The sequence below is a fragment of the Crotalus tigris genome, unplaced genomic scaffold (assembly GCF_016545835.1).
Source record: "Crotalus tigris isolate CLP2741 ecotype Arizona unplaced genomic scaffold, ASM1654583v1 scf7180000017551.9496454, whole genome shotgun sequence".
In the NCBI taxonomy this organism is placed as follows: Eukaryota; Metazoa; Chordata; class Lepidosauria; order Squamata; family Viperidae; genus Crotalus; species Crotalus tigris.
In genome coordinates, this window is record NW_024096469.1 from 4,761,566 (window position 1) to 4,786,257 (window position 24,692).

The window sequence follows — 24,692 nt, forward strand, 5'->3', positions numbered from 1 at the left end:
GAGCAACACTAAAATCATCGGCCACGCTACCGCCCGCCACACTCGTGAGTTCATAGAAGCCTGGCACTCCACAAGCAATTCCATCAATAGACATATTGAATTACAACCAGCCTATGAACCCCTCAGAATCCAAATCAAATCGCACAGCAAACCAAAGACAGCACCAACCCTCAACCAACCCATGCAACTCCCTCCCCCCCCAGCAGTTCATCTTCCAATGACCCTGACCTGATGTAATCTCCCCATCACAAGACCCATCCTCAGCCTCTCATTGATGATTCACCCCGACCCACTGATAATTCTCACCCTTCCACGAACCTGACCTGAAGTAACCTCCCCATCACAAGACCCTCACTTGGCACACCCACACCTGAAGCCCTTATAAATAGAAGAGCATTGACACAGACGCCTAAACGCCGCTGAAGATGTTACCTAGCCTGGTAATGAAACATTTGGAAACCAACCCAGAAGCTCGGAGAACAAACCTTCACCTTAAAGGGTATAACTGGCACACTAGATAAAGCTGTTCAAAAGCCTTCTTGGCACCACTACATTTGTTCTTTAAGTACAAAACGACCCCCAGACTGCACACTATTTTTGAATGGGGAAGTGCCATCCCATCCAAGATTAGAAACAAACAAAAAAAAATCCCTGGATCTTGGGGGGGGGGGACTCCTAATTCCGTAGTGATGCAATCTTGACAGGACTAAGTTGGAGTTGGTTTCTCCCCATCTAGCCTCCAGGGACTGGGCCAGTATCTAAACGGAATAATTTGGCCATCTCAGTACTGAGAGATATAATATTAAAAACACACAGCCACTTAAGTCAGAAATTCTGCTATCAACCAGTACTTCCAGGCCTTACCTTTATCAATTTTTCAAACAGTTGTATGTTTATGTATTCAGGGTTCATCAAATGGAAATGGAGCTGGATGGATCACTTGACATCTGTGGGGCATCAGATCTCCCAGTAGTCCTATTTATTAATTATATTAATCAAATATAACCCTTAAAGTTCTAGCATAATTTCAATCCAAATCTATGCTACTCAATTTTATGGTGGTACAAGTACAGTAGTGGCCAAAATTGTGGAAATCTTTTGGGAAAAGTGTATTTTTGAGGTTTGATGGCTAATAACACCACTTTTTTTTAGTAATACCACAAAATTATATATCAATGGAAAGATAATTTAATCAGGAATGTAATGCAACATAGTTTGTTCAATTATCTGTACTGTATTCTTTGAAAAGTTATTGCCAATTAACCAGAAAAAGGAAGTACAACTTGCTTAGGTTGATATCAGATAGCTTTCCTTCATCTGATTATAGCCAATGAACATGAGTATTTAGAGAGCCAATCAGGTGTCATCTTGTTTTGGCAATGAGTCAATCAGATCACAGTAGGATTCAGTTATTGATGTCATGTATTGAAGTTGAGAGGAGGACATTTGTCAGTGTGTTATGTGATCGCTATCAAGTTGGTTGGGTTTTTTGTGTTCTTTCATTTAGTGAGCTTGTAAAAACGTAATAAAAATTAAAGTAATGGTGCAAAGAGTTGACTGGTTGCCCACAAGGCGATGTAAAATAGTATTATTAAGTGAACGAGGCTACAGTTATAAAGAAATTAGAGGAAAAAATGGTGGAAACTTAACCAAAGGTGGCATTTCTACTGTACACTTTTCTCAAAAGGTTTCCACAATTTTGGCCACTACTGTATGTGCTTTAACTACAGATGCAAAAGAAACAGATACTGAACAGTTTTTTAGCAACTGACCAGAAACATATTTCAATGAAATAGTGTAATTGGAAGTAATGGAGCAGGTGGATTAATGGGAAGTTTGATCTTTCTATCAAGAAACTTAAATATTCATTGCAAGATCCAATCTGGGTCAGTCTCCAGGACCAGAGGTTTTATTCTTCCAAGCTTTCGGACTCATGTTGGAGCCCATCCTCAGGGAACTTTTCTCTCTCTCCAGAATCTTGGGACACATTATATTTGCCTTCATTTAGGTTAAATATTTATAACAAATACCATCCAATAATTTAAATGACAGATAAAGCTGGATGGATCACATCAAATTGATTACAGGTTCTCAAGGAAGATGGAGCAGAAGCTCTGCTAAGTCATCACAAACAAGATCTGCTGATGGCTTGAACTTCAATCAAAACTCCCGTAATACAACTTCCAGAGTATTCCATAAGGTGATATGTTAAAGGTACAGAATGCACACACAATAGATTGGTTATGGAAAATAAGAGTGTTTGAAAAATTCTGTGCTGAAATTCATGACAATATTAAAGACGAAGCAGGCAAAATATTCTGAAATGCAAAAAAGAAAAAGAAAACAAAGTGCCTATCTCCTGCTGAAAGGTAAGTGATGGAAAATAAAAGAAAACAGAGGAAACTTTGGCCAACTAAACATTTATTTCAAAAGAAAAGCAAAAAATAAAAATAAGCAATACAAAGAAATTAAGATAATTGAATGGGAAGAATATAATATTTATAGACTGTTACAAAAATTACAGAAATTAAAGGAATGCAGAAATGGGCACATAAAAGGTAAAGAAGGCAAAAGATTTACTGAAGCCAGAAGAGAATATATGGAGAAGCTGAACAAAACACATCCCAATATTAATGACAATGCATTTGATCTCTGAGTTATAGCTAGACAATTTGGAAGAGTGGTTCTTGAATTGTTTGACCCAATCAAACTTTTTTCTGGTCTTGAACAATGTGAATTATCTCCCCCCTACCCACCCAAAACCCTCCTGTTGTACCACACAAGTATTTAAGCAGCAGCAGTCCCAAACTAGATTCTTGATTCACAAATAAGCAACTACAAATTGCTTCCTTACTCTGAGATTTGCCCAAACTACCCCCTGGAAGTAATTACCCCACTGTCCTGAAAAGAGAAGTTAAATGGGCCCTACAACAACAAAGATGCAGGATTTGTTGAAATATCACCCTATCTATTTAGGAATTTGTAAAAGGGTGCAGTTAAAGTGCTCTTGCAGTTTTTGAACTGTACTGTTAAGCAACAGTGGTGAAGAGATTGGAAAATATTGTTTTCTATTTCAACTTTTAAAAAAATCAGTGATAAAGAATATTCAATCTGCTGAACAACTATAATTATCTCATATATGAATAATGGTCAAGATATTATACTTTAGAATCAGCAATATATGAATAAGAACTGCCAGTCATACAAGCTGGATATCAAAGACAAAAAGGCATCTAAGCTCATTGCTATATCTGGCTTACATTTATGTCTGGTTGCAGCATCCTGCGGTCACATGACTGGGATATGTGAGGGGTTTTTGCCAGTTTCCAGTATTTTTGCCAGTTTGAGGTGAAAAAATGCTTATTCAGGAGAATGGGCTCACTCTTAAGACCACATGATTTGCTTAACAGCCACATGATTTAAACTTACATTTGCATGACTTGCTTAACGACTGCCATAAAAATGGGTCTGGTCACCCAGGTACCTTGACATACAAATGTCAGGACATAGAACTGAATGTCTGGTCCAAATTGCAGTCATAAGCCAAGGGCTACCTATAACTCGATCTAAGGATAGATAAAACCCTGGATGGATAAATATTTGGTACTGAAATATACAATGTTTTTGTGCAAACACCAGTGGTGTTTAATATTTTAATGTAGCACTGGACACCCAAATTAATAGCTCCCCAAAAAAGTGATAATGTTCAGGTTTTGGATGTTTGGCAAGGAATAAAACTAACTAGAAAGTTAACTTCTGGGTTTCTGAATATGAGTAGCCACCAACATTTCTGCTCAAAACATCAAGTTTCTGAATTGCTTTAATCTTCTCCTGGCTTTTTCCAGCAGCCTAGGAAAGGATACATGAATAGATTCTTTCCTGTTGATTTAGAAACAAGGAATTTAAAAACTTCTAAGTCAGTGATGGCGAATCTTTTAGAGACCGAGTGCCCAAAACCTGGCCCTGCCCCCGCTCCAACCCCTGCCCTGCCCCCACCCCACCTGCCCGCAGAGCCACTCATCACCTCCAGGGCCCGCCACAGATCGCCCAGGCAGCCCAGCAGCGCCATGGTGGCCACGCCCTCTGCCCGCGCCCTGCACCATCAATTGTGCATGATGGGGCATGAGGCCAGATTCTTGTCTACGCTGCCTGGCTGCCATGTTCTTGGCTGCGCTGCTCTGCATGGGCCACACTCAGGGGCGACTCTCCTCCAGGGGGGCTGCTGGTGAGGAGGGGGTCATGGGGGGAGGCAAGGCTGGGGCAATAGCATGTGTGCCCACAGAGAGGGCTCCGAGTGCCGCTTCTGGCACCCGTGCCATAGGTTCACCACCACTGTTCTAAGTCATCAAATCATTACCCAAGGACCCACCCTAAACCTCAATTTCTTTTATCCTAATTTTCTAGTAATGTCTTCCTGCACAACTAAACTCCCAGAGTTCTTTGGGTAGATCAGGTAATACAGAATGCTCCAAGAAGCATTTAATTATTTAGGTTCTCCTGGTGTAAAATAGTGAATGACAGCTTTTGTTCTTTTTTTCCAGGAAAGTCTACATATTTTATCATCCTTGAAATGAACTAACCACAGTATCAGCTCCTACCCAATAAAATGAGAACAAAGGAAGTACTTAGAGCACGTGATTGCTGGGACAAAACATTTAAAAGTGAATGCATCATAATTTTGATTGTAATTGTAATTACAGAATCTGGAGACTACAAACTGTGATGTAAAAATTTAGAACTGCAGAAGCCTTCAGAGGAAGATGTTAATTTTGATTTTCTCCCAGTCCATAATATGTTAGAAAGACATATTGGAAAGGGATTTAGTACTCTGTCTATCAGCAGGATAAATCTGAAAACAAAACAGAGCAAGGACCAAATTTGATATACAGGAAGAAGTTGGCAAAAGAAAAACTAGAGGTCAAAAATGTGTCAGATCCAGCTGAGGTTTGCAGAGATTAAAAATCTAGAATATATAAATCTTCTCAGTGAATCCCTAAGGTGAGCAGTTGGGCAGTGATTCAAAAAGCTGCTGATTCTTCCATTCTAAGCTTTCCTCCCTCCTGGCTACATAATCCAGCATATGTAGGTGTCCTATATTTCCTGGTGCAAACATATATTGCATACCACACAAGAGAAGTAATGGGTCAGACAAGATGCAACACAAGAGGAATAATGGGTCAGACAAGGACAGTACAGGCAGAGAAACAGGCACTGTAGATGCGTATAGTATATCCAGATAGGTCCCTGGGGGACAAAGTATAGATCATACGTATTCCATATCTCACTTTGTTACACAGAAAACAACATAATGTACCTGCTACAGCAATTGCTGGTGAAAGTGCGGAAAGAATTCAAGAAGCTCACCTTGCTGACAGAAATAACACAATTGTTTATCTTGATTTTTTTTTAAATGACTACATATGCTCAGTAGGAACTGATACATCTGACATTCTATATGTTGTCTTTTTTGCTGAAACCCCAATTTTATTTGGAAGGAGACACCATGAGTACATGTAAACTTACCAAGGATACTTGTAAACTCCAAGGCTGCATGCTTACCAGATTAAGTCTTGTAGTCTTAAAGGGGCTTATTTTCAAAGGTGGCATCATAGACTCATCACCCTGCCTGGTCAAAATTAATTAACAAAATTAAAAAAAAATGATACTCTATTCTTGTGGTGGCGAACCTATGGCATGTGTGCCACAGGTGGCACACTGAGCCCTCTCGGTGGGCACGCGCACTGTCGCTCCAGTCCTAGGCCTTCAGCTAGGTTTTATAAAACCTTTTCGCTTTAGGCCTCTGCCGCCATGTGCAAAAGTTTAATCAATCAATCAATTTCAATTTCTCTCTGGAAAAAAAAAGATCTCGCAAAATTGAAATTGATTGATTAAACTTTTTAGTCCCACCCAGTCTGCCGTTACCACTGCAGCCATGCCCACCCAATGGGCCATGCCCACCCGGCACCCGATGATACAGAAGTGGGTTCTGGGTTGCAGTTTGGGCACTTAGTCTCTAAAAGGTTCGCCATCACTACTCTATTCTATTCTACTTCTAACATTGCGGGAATCTATAAACTCCAAAAGCCCAATTGTCCCCATTGTGCTTTATACTCTTATTCTTAAACAGTTCATCAAGGTGCAAAGAGGAGGAGATAAAATGGGGAACAACAGGCAACCCAGCAGGACCAAGGAGTGGGAATATATGCCCAGAATCTGATGGCTAACATTCAAAACGGGTGCAGAAAAAATGAACAGGAAATAAAGGAAAGCACCCTGTTATAGAGAAATTTTGCAAGAAGTTCTCCAAGTCTTAGGAATTGACCAAAAAGTCAAGTTCAAAGATAAAAGTGTATGTATATCAAAGTATATGTAGATTAGGAATGTCTGGCTTCAAAGAAGGATAGACAATTAATGTTCTGATACAAGTCAGAGGGGAAAAAAGATGCATTATCTAGCAGCAAAAGCTTGGCAGTTATAAAACACACGCAGTCAGGAACAGCTAGGATATTATGTATAAAGCCACACAGTTGTAACATGAAAGTATAGATTCTGTCTCTTTCATGAATGCACAGACATACACACTCCCACTAAAACAGTGATATTCAATGGTGCTATTTCTGTTGAATGGTATCATTGAATAATATGAATTAACATTTTCTTCAAAAGTGAATGACATTCTTGTTGCTGTTTGATTAAAAGGTTCAAAGGCTGATTAAAGTTTGCAGGCCTTATTTGGTTTACACCCCATTTCTAATTTGAGAAAGCCAACCAATATAGAAAAAGTCCCATTTTCAGATACAAAGTTTTGTCAATATTTTATATCAGAAGCCCAGTTTGGTTCTTTTCCAGTAAGCCTTCTTATGGAAACTTCTGATTTCTTCATCTTCCCACCAGGACAGATGTGTGAGAATCGAAGATCATATTGGGTGGCAGCTGTGGGCAACATGGCACAAAACAAGTAAAGATGGGAGGAGCTGCTTTCTCAGTAAGCGGGAAAGTCACCCAGTTCAAAGACACACAGGATCTTGCCACTAGCACGTCTGCTTTTAATTAAAATATCTCCAGTGGCTTTGAAGGAGGAGAATTACAGGGAAAGACACTGAACTCGCTGCTCCCCACCACAATGACATTGTAACTCAGAAACAAAAGCACAGAACCTTTTGTTCCAGTGTTGAAGGCTGCAAGTGAATCTGAGTGGTAGACAGACTCAGGTATTAAAATCACTTTTAAGGCCTTTCTACACCATCTGTTTATTGTCCAGTAAGAACACATTTGGTCCTAATTTGCTAAATACAATCTTTATTACTTCCGTTGATTAAGCTTACACGAGAGATTTCCACCAGCCCAGTACAGTTCTTCAATCTACACCTCAAAGAGCTGACCTTCACACTTTTGTGAACCCCCTGTACACCCACGGAACAAATCCGTATTTCTTTGAATCCTACCTTCTGTACTGCGATTAAAAAGTGCATCCCCTACAATGTATTCATAACTACAATTGTAGAGTTAATTCAAGAGGCGCATTGCTGGTGAGCAAAGCAGTTCTCTGCATCTACACTACAAAGGCTCAAAACAAGTTATGCAAAGTTTCATACAGTTGCAGTTGCTTCATACTATTGAGACATGGATACAGGGTGAATGATCTGCACAGGCCTACTCACATATGTGAAATATACTTCCGTGTTATTGTTTAAGGTAGATAGTTAATAAAAACAATTGGGTCATCTACCTTTTTCTTAAAAGAAATTGAGGTTTGTGTCCCTGCATTATGCTTTAGTGTAAAAAAAGGGCACCATTTTTAATAGGGTAATAAGCTAGCTAGACAGAGCTAACCCAAAGACATTAAAACCCAAGATTGCATCTGTTCTACCTTGTTTCCAGGAATAAAGCAATGTTTTATGAAATTCTCTAAAGGGTAAACAGTCTTTTTGGGCTAGAGTTGCCATCCAGCCAGATCTTTGTTTTCCTTCAACACAAGGAAAAAACTTTCTGCCCATGCAACTACCCACAAGTAGTATGTTTGTAAAAGTAGAGTACTACCCTTAGGAAATACTTTTGGGGAAATCGTGCTTATGGTTAAAATGCAGCTCTCTGTTTTGCTCATCTAGAAAGGCCCTTGGGACAACATCAAGAATTAAATAGTCTACGTATCACAGAACCACAGCCTAGAAACAACAAATATGTAACAAGGCTGAAAAGAACATAAACTCAACATATTTTCATAGTGAAGGGGGAAAGAGGCCAACGTAAGCATTGTAACAAGAAATAAAATGCTATTGGTAATTCATATAGAGATACGTTTTTTTTGGAAACCCAAACTTTTTGGCAAGAGATCTTCACTTAGACACATTTATCAAAAGGAACGAAGCCTCAAATTTGGATGCAAGTAGCTACAGTATCGACTTTATACGTTCAGCACTCTTGACAGCAGCTGCACTTGTATCTCATCCACAAGAAGTCATGGAATTTGGAAAGATCAATTATAAACAACTTCAGAAGAACTCTAATCCTTTCCTAATTCAGTGTGCCGCCTGAGAGGCTATGAGATAGACTATGGAAATGAATTCCTAGTACACTCTATATAACCTATCAACCTCTAAGTGACTCTTGGTATATATCACATTCTGCAAGCAATATTTTCAGATCAGCTAAGCTATTTTTCATGCAAAAAAAAAATAAAAAATCATCCTGCAAGTCTCTTTTCATTCCACCTAGGATTTCACCCCCTTTATGAAAAATAGCCAGTTTATGCAAAAATCTTTTATGCAAAGAGTTAAACTTAGTCAGAGCAAGCTTTGCTAAAAATCAAGAACACAATTTTTCCAGGCCTCTAAAACAGAGAAAGACTGTTCACTTGGCAAAAGTATGCTCTTCTCTGAGGCCTGGGGGCTAAGAGATCAAAAGAAAGAGAGGGAAGAAAGAACAAGCTGCGTTGACCCACAACAGGGACGAACTTTTACAGAAGTTAACAAATTAACCTCAACTAGGAAAAGTAGAGGAAGGTCAGTCTAGTGATCTTCAGAACAGATAATCAACACTGTGGGATTATAGTAACCAGAAACAGTGACTGATACCAGGAAATAAAACATAACTCATTGCATCTGGGATGTAATGGTTGCGCAAGGGATCCTATCTCCTTTCTTTATCTTCCTAAAGTAAAGAGTCAATTCATGTTTTGTATACCACTTTCAAGCATGATCGTGTTGCCTGATTTGTAAAAAGCCTACAATTAATGCAAAATATAATTCAGAACCTGGATAGCAATGTAAGGCTTACTCACTAAATGCCTACAATATAAAACAGACAGATTATATAGGAGTTTTTAAATAACCTAAGGCTTACTGCTGTTGTTTTATTAATTCTGGGAAATGAACCCAGGATGATAAGATAATTAAGCTACCGGTATCTACAATACTTTTCTATTACAAGAATATACTTTTCTTTCATAACCCCTTGAGAGTGGTAGTACTGACTGATTAGTCATTAGGCCACGGGCGTCAAACTCGCCACATCATGTGACGTGTCGCGATGTATCGCAACTTTTTTTGCATTGCTGGAGCTGGGGTGGGCGTGGCCTCCGTATAATGCAACTGGCTTACGGGCCAGCAGGTTGACATCCCTGCAGTAGGCCATATCAGAATACAAAATATAAAACACAGAATAGTAATAAGACCATCATGTTTAAAATAGAATAAAAGAAATAAGCATAAGAAAATTGGCATAATTTGGTACAGACATATTCATTTCCAAAAAGCAAGGCAAATGAGAAGAACAAAATCTGTTCAGGGTACATATTCAAACCATCTGTCCATATTAACACCATATTTTTCTTAAGAACAGAAAGATTAGAATGAAACTTGAATTGTTTTCTCTCACTTAATACCCCATGCACTTTGCAAAGCAGTAGTCATATAGCCTAAAAATAACTTGGACTGTAATATCACAAGACAGTTGAGTTGAGTAATAAGTATGGGCAGTTAATGTGCCCAAATAAGAACAAGATACAAATGCTTGCAGGCAGAGGATAGACCAACATATTCATTATTTACCAATCAGTGGCTCTACAGAGAGATAATGTTTCCCACATTCTTTTAAGAACTAGGAGACAGGCTTAAAACTTTGGATTGTTTTACAAATAATTATGGGACAATTATTAAACAATGTCATGGCAAACATGGAAGATTGACTAAATCAAAGGCTATTCTGTTTGTCATGTGGGACATATGTAGCAAAAATGTGCTACTCAATATAAGGAAGGACAATATTGTCTTGCTCAAAGGAAACAGTACTGTAGTTTTAAAGGAACTAATAGAAGATAAAAACAACTTAACTTATGGTGAAAAAAGTAAAGTTCTACTTTTAGGCAAGAAAAACCAAATGCACAGGTACAGTATAGACAGTATCTTGCTCAATAGTAGTAACTGTGAGAGGGACCTCGGAATCCTAGTGGACAATCACTTAAATATGAGCCAGCAGTGTGCTGCAGCTGCCAAAAAAGCCAACACAATGCTAGGCTGCATTAACAGAGGGATAGAATCAAGATCACGTGAAGTGTTAATACCACTTTATAATGCCTTGGTAAGGCCAGTTTTGATCACCACATTGTAAAAATGATGTTGAGACTCTAGAAAGAGTACAGAGAAGAGCAACAAAGATGACTGGGGGACTGGAGGCTAAAACATATAAAGAACGGTTGCTGGAATTGGGTATGTCTAGTTTAATGAAAAGAAGGAGTAGAGGCGACATGATAGCAGTGTTCCAATATTTCAAGGCGTTGCTACAAAGAGGGGGGGGGTCAATCTATTCTCCAAAGCACCTGAAGGCAGGACAAGAAGCAATGGATGGCAACTAATCAAGGAGCGAAGCAACTTAGTACTATGAAGAAATTTCCTGACAGTTAGAACAATTAATCAGTGGAACAACTTGCCTCCAGAAGTTGTGAATACTCCAACACTGGAAGTTTTTAAGAAGAGATTGGACAACCATTTGTCTGAAATGATATAGGGTTTCCTGCTTGAGCAGGGGGTTGGACTAGATGACCTCCAAGGTCTCTTCCAACTCTGTTACTCTATTCTATTCTGTTCTGTTCTAAACTTCGTATCACAATAATGCTCAAATTTACAAAGGAGTTTTAGTTCTTAGAAATCCACCTTAGGTATCTTTCTCCTTGCTGCATCCTGAAAGATTCATTTTGCTGGAGAGAAACTGTTAAATACATTACTGTATAGCATTAGAAATAGCTGAATCCAATACCTTCTAATTATTTAAAAATCTTGATCCTGAATTTGATTATTTGTCACTTTGTACTATTTCAGGCAATCCTATGTCTGAATTAGATGATCATGAGAAAAACTTCCCATTGCTCAAAGACTACAACACTATATAGCTATTCCTTTCTTAACTGATATTAATATTGTGACGATTCCATCTGTGACAGATTATCTCTAATTAGAAAGAAAGCATGAAACAGTTACTAATGAACAATAATGCTGCTTGTTCCCCCTTAACATCTTGTAATAGACAAACAGTGATTATATAATAACATTCTCATCCAGAAGAACCTTAACTCCAAGAAAGTGAATTATTACCCAGTTAAATCAGTAAGAATTTGGATAAAGAAATTTCATTGATCCAGAAATGTAACATGTTAAAAACTAAAGAGGGCCTAAGCCAAATAAAAATATTGCTACTTTTCTGTAGAATTCCAGAACGTTCTGTTATTTCTGGGCAATGTTGAATCTCTCCTGGCTTTCCAGGGTTGGTCCAGCAGTTTCAAGAAGTAACTTCTTGGAAGTAAGATTGCTTTCTGCTATTCCAGACACAGCATTATGAATAAAACAGGCACGTTTTAGGGCTGGATTACAGAGTCAGCATGGTCTGGAATGAAACAGAATGTTTTCCAGATCAACGACTTCTGCATCCATTCTAATATGCAATATCCTCCTTCATGTTAACTCTGCCATTATTTTATCAACAAACCATTATTCCACTCATTACCAGGTATTAGAGGTATGGCAAGACAGATTTTCGCAATTTAGAATAAAAGAACTATTGATAGAATCACCTATATTCAAAGCAAGAAGCATTTCAAGAAATTCTAGCACAAGAAATCAAGTCATTTCAACTGTCCTTCATTTGATTAAGATATACAAAAGTAATCACTGCTGATCTTAAAAAACAAAATTATTTTATAATTTAAAAAAACTGAATGAGTTATATAACTACTACCTGGAAAAGAGTCATGCCATCGTCACTCAGAATGGATCTGGGTGGTGTAATAACTACAATAAAAAAATAATAGTTTCATTAGGAAACAAAATTAAGGAAAGAAAGGTGGTTTAGAAAAAGTCTAGGCACAGGGAAAGTTTGTCTCACTACCTTATATATGTCTCACTACCTTATATATAAATACAATTTATGGCTTGTAAAAATAATTTTCTCCAAATCAATAGTAGAAACAGACCCAGAATGTTATCTGTAAAAATTATAAAACATAAATGTGAACTTACACAAATAAAATGGTATTTCTGAATTTACAAGGAGACTTTTCACAAAGGCTTTCAGAGCACCAACTGTTAAATAAAGCAAAAAAAAAAAGGTTTAGTATGAGCTGCACATACATTATGAGCATCATTCTCTTTGATGGCATGTTTTAAAGAGAATACCAACTTAGTCTTATCTCAAAGACTGACACAGTAGAAAGCAGAAACTTTAAATTACCACCATCTTTATTGAGTTCATCCTTTGATTCCAGCATTCATGTGGAACATTTTGCTTCTATATTTAAAATCTCCTTCTCCATCCTTAGAAGACTGGCTAGTGAAATGTTAGTTATCTTTCAACTATAAAAATTCTACTCTTGCAGGCAAGAATTAAAATTGGTTTATTTACACAAACTCTTCCAGCACATCTGCCTATGCCTTGTATGGTTTCTGTCTTATAATAATAAGATCTCTTGCCTTCAAAAACCATTGAAGCAAGAAGTTTGAATAGGGGAAGCTGTTGGTTACCCAAATATAACTTACTTTGAAATTATAAACAATAGAGACCTTTTGAACACTGATGGGAAATTAAAATGAAAAAAAAAGCAAAAACAGGATACTGATTGAACATATGGATATTAAGTGCAAATGCAATTAAGATATGTTTTGGTTAGAAATGTAATCTAAAACTGATATTATTGATATTATGAGAAAAATGTAACAAAGATGTTGATATTGAATTGTATATTTACTAATAACAATAAGAACTGTATTTGTCTAGCGTGAGGAAACAGGTACTACCAGAAGAAGAGAGGAAACATTTGATGGTGCAATATTAGATCTAGATTGAAGAAGTTAATATATACCACTGAATTATTAATGGACCCAGACAACACATTGTCTATTAAGTACTTGATTGTAAAACTAGAAAATTAATTAAATATTTTAAAAAAAAAACCAGTTGAAGCAGCACTGCTAACCTGAGGAATATCTAAGGAAAACATTTACTAGCAGACACTGGGTACTGCCATGATGGTAATGAGAGATGATACAAAGAATGTGGCTACTTCTGAGTGGAAGTAACAGCCAAACCATTCAAAAGCAAAGAGTAAGTAATACAATAAAGATGCAGTGCTGTATATTTACATTCTCCCAAACCCGCACATATAAGAATTGGAGATCCAGCTAAATCTCCAGATAAACCCTCTATATAATCTATATAGCATGAGAAGTTGGTGGTATAAACTGTCAGACACGAGGATTGACTGTCTCAGAGGATGGTGGATTTCATCATTAGACATTTACAAGCAAAGAACTGATAATCATTCATTAATAATGCTATAGCAGTAAATTTGCATAGAATTAGGATGGATTCTCTAGATTCCCTTCCAATTCTATGATTCTAAGCCAGATCTCCTATCTGATATATTCCACCTAGCCCAGTGGTTCTCAATCTTTCTAATGCCGCGACCCCATAATATAGTTCCCCATGTTGTGGTGACCCCCAACCACTTATATATAACTGGGTGCCAGGGGCGTGGCCAAAGAAAAGGGGAAAAAATGGCGAACAGCCTTGTTTGGCGACTCCCGTGAAATGGTCGTTCGACCCCAAATGGGGTCCCGACCCACAGGTTGAGAACCACTGACCTAGCCTAACTCAACATCCTGATATAAGAAAGCAGAAACATTAAAATTACCTACTCACAACAGGCTTGGGAAGGTCAGCAAGTGGTTGGCGAGTGAACAGTTTCAGGAGTTTAAGAGGAGGCAGAAAATCAATACAGTAATAGACAGAGGAAGACATAGCAGGAGAAAGGGGGTGGGCCATTTTCAGGGAACATAGACTTGGTGTTTGGTACCAGTGCCACATTCCAGCCCCGTATGCTTAGCTTCAGACTCTGGCCAAATCTCCAGAGGCATGGACTTTCAACTGCTGCTGACAAATGTCAGGTCTGTTTGTAATAAAGCCTTCCTCATTTGTGATTTAATCATGGATGAGAGGGCTGATCTGGCATGTATAAGCCGGTTGGGCATGGAGAAAGAGATTGCCCCCTTGGAAATGTGCCTGGCTGGGTTTCAGGTGTAGCCTCAGCAGAAGAGTATTTATGGTACTATTATGCCACAGATTACCAGGCATTAGACCATTTGCCAAGTTATCATCTAGGATCAGGTACCAGCATCCTTGCTGTGCAGTAAACTCTCTGAGTTCTTTGACTCAGCGGTCGGATCAACAGTGAAGTTCCACAACCTTATAGGCTTGAAGGATTTGAAACTGCCTTCTCTGAGGGCATTCATGGATGCTATAGTAGCAGTGGACCTGACCATGCCCAGTTATGCCCAACACATAATTATGGTCATACTTTGAACCTTGTCTTCCTGTCGGGGCACTGTTTATGTGATCTGAATTGGAGGGAAATTATCGTAACTTTCCTGCCAAGGTCAGACCACTTTCTGGAGGGTATGTGTGTGAGATGAACCTCCTGGGCTCTGGAAGGAACTTGGGATGATCCCTGAAGGCTTCATGCATAGTTCAACTTAAGCCTTAGTTACTGCTTGAAATGAAAGGGTAGCTGGGCCTTTGTACCATATTGTGCCTATGTGTCCTTTCCTCTTCCTCCTGGATTATGGAAGAGCTCAGAAAGCTATGTGTTGCAAACCAATTGTACCTGCACATGGACATTCATAGCCACCTCCACAACAGACTACTGAATAGATTAGGAAACAAGCTGTCCCTGAGGCTGCCTTTGAAGAGTAGACAGAAAAATGAAGTTGATCAGAATGGAGCATAACCGGTGGGCAATTATGGCATTTTAGCTTTGTTACACAAACTGTACAGATTCCCATTAGGCTGGCATGTGCAATTCCAGCTGTTGTTTGTCACCTATAAAGGGCACAGGATACTTGAAAGACCACAACTCTGTGGTGGTCTCTATCTGCTGTATTAGAGGTATTTTTTGAGTCCAATCAAGTAAAGAATATTATCACATTTCAGGCCTGAGAGGGATTAAACATTCAATGGGGAAAAGGGACATTTCTTTGAGTGCATATCCTACTTTGCAGTTAGAAAGTCCTAGATGTTGGCTACTTAAAGGTGCAGGGACTCTGGCTTTCTCTTGACCCCCAGCACGTTGAAGCAGAGTGGTTGATTCAAATTCTTTCCAACTCTTTTTTGGGCTCTGACTGAAACTATGCTAGACCAACACCCTGTTTGTTCAATGGGCTCATTTGGGCATGACTAATGCCGTGGTAAATGGTCTGAAAAAGAAGCCAGCAGGTAGTTGTAGGAAACACATTCTGTTTAGAAAACAATCTCAGCTATCTCCCATACGACTCAGCTTTCCATACAACAAACTTTTAAAATAGCAGTGAAATAAAGCAGTTAGAGATGTGTAAATCTTCTTAAGTCACAAACATTAGCTTGATCGCAAGGCACTGTTGTCCTTTTTTCAGTTTGCTTATTTATATAAAGCCGTACATGGGAGATAGATGTACTCCTACCTGTTTCACTAGGGTGAAAGAAACCTTGCAGAATGTGACGATCTGGGAAGTAAATACGTAGTACCACCTAGTTGAAGGAAAAGAATCAGGCATCTACTCACAAAAACAGAAACATTAGGCTAGCTTTCTGCTCATTTGAATAATATCGGCCCATTTTCAAAAACTTGCTCCTTTCCATGAATGGGCAATATCGCTCCCTGAGACTATACATGTAGTTTTCAAAAGCCTTTTTAGAATGGTGGGAATTGCCCCACACAAATGTTTTAAAACAAACTGCAACCTAAAAATCACTCAGGGAAAGCAATGTTCAGCTGAAGTAGCAGAGATGGCAGGAAAAGCGTTAAGTGTGAATTCAAATCTTACCATCACTAGAAATTAATTAGGTAATTTCTGGATTTGATCAAGAATGTTGTACTTTAAAAGCATTGTATAAATGCTAAGTATTCTCACTTCATTTTAGCAACAGAATTCTTGTATCTCACACCAAAAGAACAAAGAACATGCAGAATAAAACATGCAAGACATCTGTCCTCTGCCCTGCTTTAAAAGTTCTTTCATGGGGAATCCTAAAACAAGACAACACTTACTGCTATTCAATGAATATTCCAGTTCTTCCAATTCATGTAAAAAGAAGCAAAAACGGTAGTGGGAGATTTTTTTTTTATCAGGCCCATAGATATTTACTACTTCTATATTCCTTTCGGTCACCAACACCTCTATATTTCTAATTATGTGGGAAATTCATGATCACAGAAAAAAAGTTTACCTTTGGATAACGCTCTAACTTTCCCTTCGTTTGAGCTTCTCGCTGTGCCTTTGTCATCAAGGGAGCTTCTTCTAAACTCCTCCTGAGAAGAGACAAGACTTAGCAGACTGCCACAGGTTCATTCATTCTGACACAATCCTTTTGCTATCATTAACCTCTGTGTATAAAAGTTCCCTAGCAAAAGTTCCCTAGATTCTTCAAAAGACAGATGTAGTTTGAATCCTGCAAAGCCTGCACAAAGTCATTTTAACAAAAACCTGTTGTTCCATTTTTCCTAAATACATATCAGACAATTAATTTTGAAATACTGGAAATAAACAACCATATTTTTATATAGCATACCTATGCTCTGTTAAGTAATGACTGCGTCAGTGTTTCTTGATTAATAACAAATTTAGACTGTCATAATGCATTGCAGAATTTATTTTAATTAAGAATAATATACCATCTGCAACAGACATATATATCCTTATTGTTTTTCTCCCTGAGGATATAGCATAACAGTTGGAATTGCCATAAAAGTTGAATCTCTGTTGTCTTATTTTAGAAAATTATTGTACGGATCAGTATAATTTATACACTATTTATTCATTTTTATATCAACCTATACAGGAAAAACATCAGTAAAAAGGTAAATTTAATTTTACATATAATGCAACAAAATCAACGAAGAGTTAAGACAGACATAATTAATTTGGTATTTAAAATATTGATTCAAAACAGATAAATATAAAGTATTTATTATCAATGGAGAACTGACAGTGAGCTTATAAATACAACTTTGCAACTCTTCTGAGTCAGAGGTCTGACTGAGGTAGCCCCTTAACTCAGAATTCCAGCCAGCGTGGTCATGGCTGAAATATTTGAGAGTTTAGGCCCGTGCATTTAGAAAGTGACTACTTTGGGAAGGTTTCTTACAGACATATTTATAGAAATTAATTTATAGCCTATCAGATTTTACAGAAGAGTGAAAGAAAAACAGTCTATAAAACATATGAATATTTAGAAAGTGTCAATAACCGGTGTGCTTACAGAGTTTTAGTAAATGATTTTGAAAAGCCAGAAGAAAACAATAGAACTATGTCTTCTGTAATTTAGCACACTGTCTTCGCTCATATTAACAGAATTACTTTCATTTTATGTTATTTACAGTATTTAGCCCACTTTTTGTTCAGGAGCTCATGGTAGTATACTAAACATCCTCTGCTCCCACTTTTATTCACAAGCATCTTGTGAGGTAGGTTGAGATGAAAGAGTGATTAGTCTCAGGTTACCCACTGCCTTTCTGCAACTGAGGATGAACTTGGACAGAGGTTTTGCTGGTGCCAATGTAATATCCTAACCACTACTTTCAATGGGGCACCCTATGTAATCGCCAATATACAATGTGAAGTATTGTATTATTTTGAAATATTCTCCAGGAATTTTCTATAATCTGTTGCATCCATCAACAATTGGACAACCTCTGTCTCCTGTGACATATCTTCCCTATATATAGTCCCATTATATGGGACTTTCTGGATTCTTTTACCTGCAGATGAAGGCTCCAGATTTCAAATCAGTAATACCACAATTCAGAGGACACAGATATTGTGACTTAAAAGTAGCTCAGACTTGCTTTTTGGATTAACACTTGTGAAGACTTGCTCTATGATCAAAGGGAACTAAATGCGTTCATTGTGATATAAACAAAGAAACCAAGAGCTTTGTTCATCATTCATCCATCCTTTTTTCAGTGTTTATAATAGATGCATCTAAGCAGATGACAGCGTAAAAAAACTTCCAGGCAATTTTGTGACCTAGATGAATTGGCTGGTATTCCTGGAAAGTAATAAGAACTAAGAAAATCCTAGTCCAAAAAATCTTCAGCATTGCAAGAACCAGAAATTGCCATTAACATACACTGTATTTGCCAAGTCTTTAGAGACAGAAATGTGTGTGGCTAAGAAAATTTTTCTACTTAAAAAGTCAAGTTACAAATTACAAAGGAAATTAAAGTCTACTGTCTAAGTAAAGTATTTACAGTATAGAAATGGATTTATCTGCTACTGCTGAGTCTACATTCATACTTTCTTTGAAATATATGGTACTTTAATTTCCCAACAATCATGTTTAAGAAAATACTGCATTAATGTTAAATTATTAACTGGATCAGTGATGGCGAACCTTTTAGAGACTGAGTGCCCAACTGCAACCTAAAACCCACTTATGCATCGTCAAGTGCCGGGCGGGTGTGGCCCATTGGGTGGGCGTGGCCCATTGGGTGGGCATGGCTGCAGTGGTAACGGCAGACTGGGTGAAATTAAAAAGTTCAATCAATCAATTCCAACTTTGCAAAATCTTTTTTTTTTTCCCATGAGAAGTTGAAATTGACTGATTAAACTTCTTTTTTTTTGCACACGGCAGCGGAGGCCTAAAGCGAAAAGGTTTTATAAAACCCAGCTGAAGGCCTAGGACTTGGGCGACGGTGTGCGTGCCCACAGAGAGGGGTCTGAGTGCCGCTCTGGTTCGCCACCACTGAACTGGTTTTTCTAGCATTAGAGGGAATCTGGTAGTACCTTTTCTAACTAATTTTATGTTATTAACAAGTGTATTTTTTTTTGTATGAGAGAATACAAGTATCTTCTCAAGTTGTAGCTGAGATTTTTTTAGATTACTTGAAACTTTTTAATGCAAGTCCAGAAACTCCTGCTAAATGGTGCTGTAAAGCCTTGTTTTTCATTTTGGAATCTGTCTCATATGTATCCTGCAATTTACTTAGCTGACCTGTATTCCCCTCCCTTCACCCCAATTTAAATCCTACATCAGTCCAGTCATTCTATGCCTTTGATGAAATAAGTGTGGCTCATAAAGCTTATGCCTTTTAATACAGTTTGTTAATCGAAATAGGTGCTATTAGACTTGGTCTGGGGTTGTTTTTTTTGCTATCATAGACTAACTAATATAGCTCTCCTCCTACAAAGTTAGTACTTAGAGAAATCTCCCTAGGCAGGTGAGCATACAACTAGAAGACTACAAGAAAAATCTCCAAGAATATGAAGAACATTAAGTATAACTGGGAAGGAAATCCTGAGCATATTCATTGTTTAGGATTCTGTCAGAATCAGAGAAACAAATCTATATTGATATACAGATTGGCCGTAAAAGATTATTACTTAACTACTAGTGAAAAATAAATTTACCTTTCATTCTGGAGCTGGGACAAACGTTTTCTCACATCATCTACTGTAACCTCAAAGAACTCATCAGGAAGATCTTGTGAATCAGAATCCAATGGCTCTTGAAGATCAGGATGGCATACAATTGGCTCTCGCTCCAAATGCTGTAGAGCGAATATAAATTAAAACTTGATGCTTGAATCCATCAAGGCACAGAATCCGCACAGCACAAGGAACATAATCTTTGCACTTAGGAAAAAAATGAGTTTTGTGGTAATCCCCCCCCCAACATTTCTGAGCAATACATTTAAATTTTTCTGTTTACTACATAACTTCATAACTGACCTATGCCACGATCCTCCCTAATGTAAACTCTATCCTAATCTTCACAGAGTATACATTATATAAAACAGCACCATCCTCAGAATTCATGTTTGACTACAATCTTTAATCTATGTTAGAGATATATCATACTTCCTTTCTCAGGCAAAGATGTTCTGATTCTAGAGGTTAAAAAATGCTACTTTTTATATCCATATTATATAAACCCCTTTGAACTCGAATTAGTTCCGTAAACAAAGAGCCACGATGTTTTAGCTGGATCTTTCTGGTGTCGTCTAGTGATTAGCTGAAGTTTTATAGCCTGGATTTAGTAATCCTATGTAAGTAGGCAGTTTATTTAAAAATAGAAGGAAGAACTTTTTATTTGAAAACATTGATTGCTAGTTACTTCTAAGTATTTATTATTAATACTTTAAAAACCTTTGAAAGACTGTAAAAGGAATATAAATAACCACATCATCCAAACAATAATAGATACATTTCATTTATTAGGTTGTTTGATTTGGGTGCTTTAGCAGCCAAATCAGTTATTTCAAATAAACTAGAAAAGGCTTTTTATGGAAAACAAGCAGCAACTAATATTATCAACGATTTTAAAAGATTAAAATAAAATTGGATAATGAACAAGCTATTTGGAACTAAGAAAAAATGATCTTCAGTTTTAGGAAATATCCAGGGTAGTTCTTTCAATGTAAAACCTATATTAGTTTCACATTTAAAAACAGTACTGCACTTTTCAAAAAGATTGGTTACCTTTTATTCTTCTTATATTGGACATGCAATACATTCAAAGAAATATATTATAGCAATGTAACTTTTTATTTTTAGTTTGTTCTTTTTAGTTTTTAAAAATCTTATTTTTAATGAATAGTTTGGAATCAAATTAGTAAATTTCATTTTCAACAGTTATTTGCTGTACAGTACTGTAATCTTTATTATTTTTTAAAAAACAAACTAGCAAATATATCTCAATATGGTCTGAAACTATTTATCACTTATTCTTGTGTAAACATCGATTTACCCATGTGGAAAGATGTCAATCAGAGAGATAAACCTGCTGTAGAAAATCTACACAGAAAAGACTCAACATTACAGAAATTACTGTATAGAAGTGGCTAGAAAGAAAAGACTGCTTCCTTAGCACTGACTGACTAAAATGCACACACTGGTGTAGCTGCACAATAAAATCTACTAAATGAAACTGCACTATATTAAAAATAAAGTTTCCATTCTGTGCATAAAACTTTCTTATTCACGGGCCTAGGTTTCGCTAGTTCTGATAAAGTAAATACTGTGCAATGAAACTTGGCCGACACATTATGAATCCAGAGCTATAAAGCGATGGCACCACTTGGTCTGTATGGTTAATAGGCTGCTTTGAAAACTAGCATCTTTGACCATCAATGATCTGCCTGGCCTGGCCCCAGACTCCATGAACTTGGATATTCCTATTTTTAGTCACCCATACCCCCACATCTTGATTTCTCTAGCATACCCTGTTTTGGCTCGCCTTCCCACCCATCTACTGTCCTATCATCCTGACTTCTCTCCAGCACCACTACCCCTCCCACCCTGAACAAGCCCTCTGGGAATAGAAGGAGCCTCTCTCAATTATCAGTAGAGACAACACAAATTACAAGGCAAGATTTCCTCTATTTGTGGGCACCGGAGGGTAATTTGGAAAGTTAAAAGAGTGAGGTTGCGTGGGTGGACCCTCAGCTACTTTTAGAAAGTTGAAGAGAGTCAGGTCTAACTAGAGGGTGAAGGAGCCTGATTGTAGCTTTCCCTGGGCAGAAAGCACAAGGAGTACCCACGAGCTGCCAATCTGTCCTTTCACAATGACTACTGTCGCCTAACTCTAGTTGTTTAGAGGCTGGGCTGCAGTGCACATGAGCAACTGTCTTGAACTGAGAGTCCTGGATTCCTCCTCCTCCTGGGTTAGAAGAAAGAGAGTTGACAACTTTGCAAACCTGAGTAATTTGTCACTCAGCCCCATTAAATATAAATGGGGTGGAGGGTCACTATTTCTAATTATCAGAAGAGAATGGGCAATGGGTGGTCATAGTGATGTTATGGGACTGCATGATAGCCCACAACAACTTCTATTAATGCTTGATCAATTTCACACAACTTCTGATAGAGTCCCCATAAGACCAAATAATTAATCCAGAACCAAATATTATCAACTATATTCCACTAGGTATTTTTTATTTATTATAACAATAGCAAAGAGTAGCAAACTAAAGTAGATAAAGTAAGAAACTCACAAGAAACAGCAAATATACTAATGAACACAAAGGAACATTTAGCTTAAAAAATTAACCATGAGGGTGAAATTTCAGCTTCAGAGGCAGGTACCTCATTCATATAACCAGTTTATTTTATGTTCTCTTTTTCAAACTGGTCTTCTATGCCCTACATAAAATTTGTTATGCAAGTTATATGCCTGGAAAACTGAATTTTATATCACATAAATATAATTATCCTGAGAAATAGTACCTAGAACTTTCAAATTGTAATTGACACAGAACATAGCTTGAGATAGAAATAGAAAGCATTAACATTTTAACTCTCCTCTTAACAGCAATGATTTCCAAAATCTGAAGTGAATTCCAGAAGGGCTATGTCTAGAAACAAGTAATTGACTTGAGGATGAAAACAATGCAACACATTCCTCTCTATTATTAAATAAACCCAAGACACTGGCAACTCCCACTTGGCTAGGGATTGTTGCCCAACAGTGAAGACAAAAGCACTGGTCCTCTTGTATGCAAAGCTTTTCTAGTAGACCACCAATACTAGTTCAATTGCCAGACCAGCACTCTGTTTCAGATATGGAGCTACAGACTGACGAATAATAGTTCAGTTTCCACAATGCAGTTCTTAGAAGCAATTACAAGGTTCAAAGAAGGAGGACAAGCAGCAGTTACACAATACATATAGCACGGACTGGGTGACAGAATGATTAGATGGATAATTCTTTGAACTAGACAGTTCTTCCATTCCAGGAATTACAGCACAAGGCAGTTAAAGGAAATATAAACATAAACATACTAGTCTTTTTCACCTCTTTTGGTTTTGATTTCCAAACTCAACCTATGACAGAATCTTCAACTATAGGATTATTATAGTGCTGTGGTCAAGCCACTCAAAACTATCTATTACCCACCTAAATGTTACTGTGCTGCACAATGAAAAGGTGAGGGGCCTGCTACAACTTCCAAAAAATATGCCGGATAAGACTAAAACCTCCCGCATTGCAAAATTCTCTGATCTCTAGGGGAATAGGGAGTGAAGCTACCTTCTAACAATTAATGTTTTGACATCAAAGTCAAAGCATAGCTTGTCTGTGAACCAGTCCTAGCCCAGAAGTAGAAGGATGCCGGCACAGATTTTATCCAGCTTCTTCCATCAAATTAAAAAAGAAAAACCCACACACAGGCACAACATTAATGGGAAGATTCTTTTGCTAAAATGGACCTTTGATGTTTAAAAATAATTTGTTTTGTTTTGTTTTCCCCCTTCTCCCCCTCCGGACTAAAAAGGGACAAAAAGCAGATGCCATGTGGCCAGCCCCATTCTAGGACTGTTGATGAGAGCAAGAGAAGGGAATGGAAGGAATGGAGGAGGGAACGCAACGTAATCAATCAGCAGCAAAGGCACCCGAGATCAAAGAGTCTGAAAGCAGCAGTCAAAGTCACATGCTGTTTAATATGAAGGAGGGAAGACTCCAGTAGAACCTGCAGCCACTCTAAAGACAGCAGTCTACTGGGTCTTGGAAGGCAGGCTCCAAGAGCATTCCTTAAGTAGTCTAGGATTTTGGCAACGGAAGGACTTCGGTCAAGGTTGTAATAGGGGTTCCCTTGGCTACAAGCAAAACAATGTAAGAGGGTGTATCCATGTCTCAATCTAGTATCAGAACTGAACACATCAATCATAACGTACAAAGATTAAATGATGTTTTTCGTCCAGCTCCTAATAATGAAGTAGCACAGCATTCATAATGAACTGTATTAGACCTAACAAGATGAATGCTCTAGAAAATTAAAACAAAAGATTATGAATGATTCGAGTCACCCAGTTTGAAGTGTTCAAGAGTATTACCACTCACCTATAAAACTGTTTGCTATCATATAAAATATAAAGAAATCATATAAAATAAACCAAGGTTTCATTATTTCAGGGACTATAACATAGTTTTATCTAAATTTGGGAGACTATATTAACACATTTTCATTTCTCCTAAATATTTTATCATTCTCTTACTGATCACTTTCTTTATTCATTTTTATAGGAGTCTGGAGGGGAAAATAAAACTTCAGGAACCCCATAGCAGAAAGATATCCAAAGGAAATGTAACATTCTTAACCATACGAGGATCAAAATTCATCTTGGGGGATTATAATACCCACTGCAAATCGATCCTAATTCCAGGAGGCTTCAGTG

The 24,692-nt window shown here is 37.6% G+C and overlaps 1 protein-coding gene across 3 annotated transcripts in view; it reads right to left on the bottom strand.

The window, feature by feature from the left end:
• The window catches only part of ASPSCR1 (ASPSCR1 tether for SLC2A4, UBX domain containing), a 94,175-nt gene that overhangs the window by 23,334 nt on the left and 46,149 nt on the right, over window positions 1-24,692 (bottom strand). For all 3 annotated transcript variants that reach the window (XR_005556848.1, XM_039344479.1, XM_039344487.1), the window contains exons 8-12: window positions 19,929-20,068; window positions 16,747-16,828; window positions 15,981-16,047; window positions 12,510-12,572; window positions 12,229-12,281 (exon numbers count right to left, since the gene is read on the bottom strand). Coding sequence is in view for 2 of the 3 variants with exons in the window: in XM_039344479.1 (XP_039200413.1) it covers window positions 12,229-12,281; window positions 12,510-12,572; window positions 15,981-16,047; window positions 16,747-16,828; window positions 19,929-20,068 (405 nt within the window). In the remaining variant the exon portion in view is untranslated. The remainder of the gene's footprint in view (window positions 1-12,228; window positions 12,282-12,509; window positions 12,573-15,980; window positions 16,048-16,746; window positions 16,829-19,928; window positions 20,069-24,692) is intronic.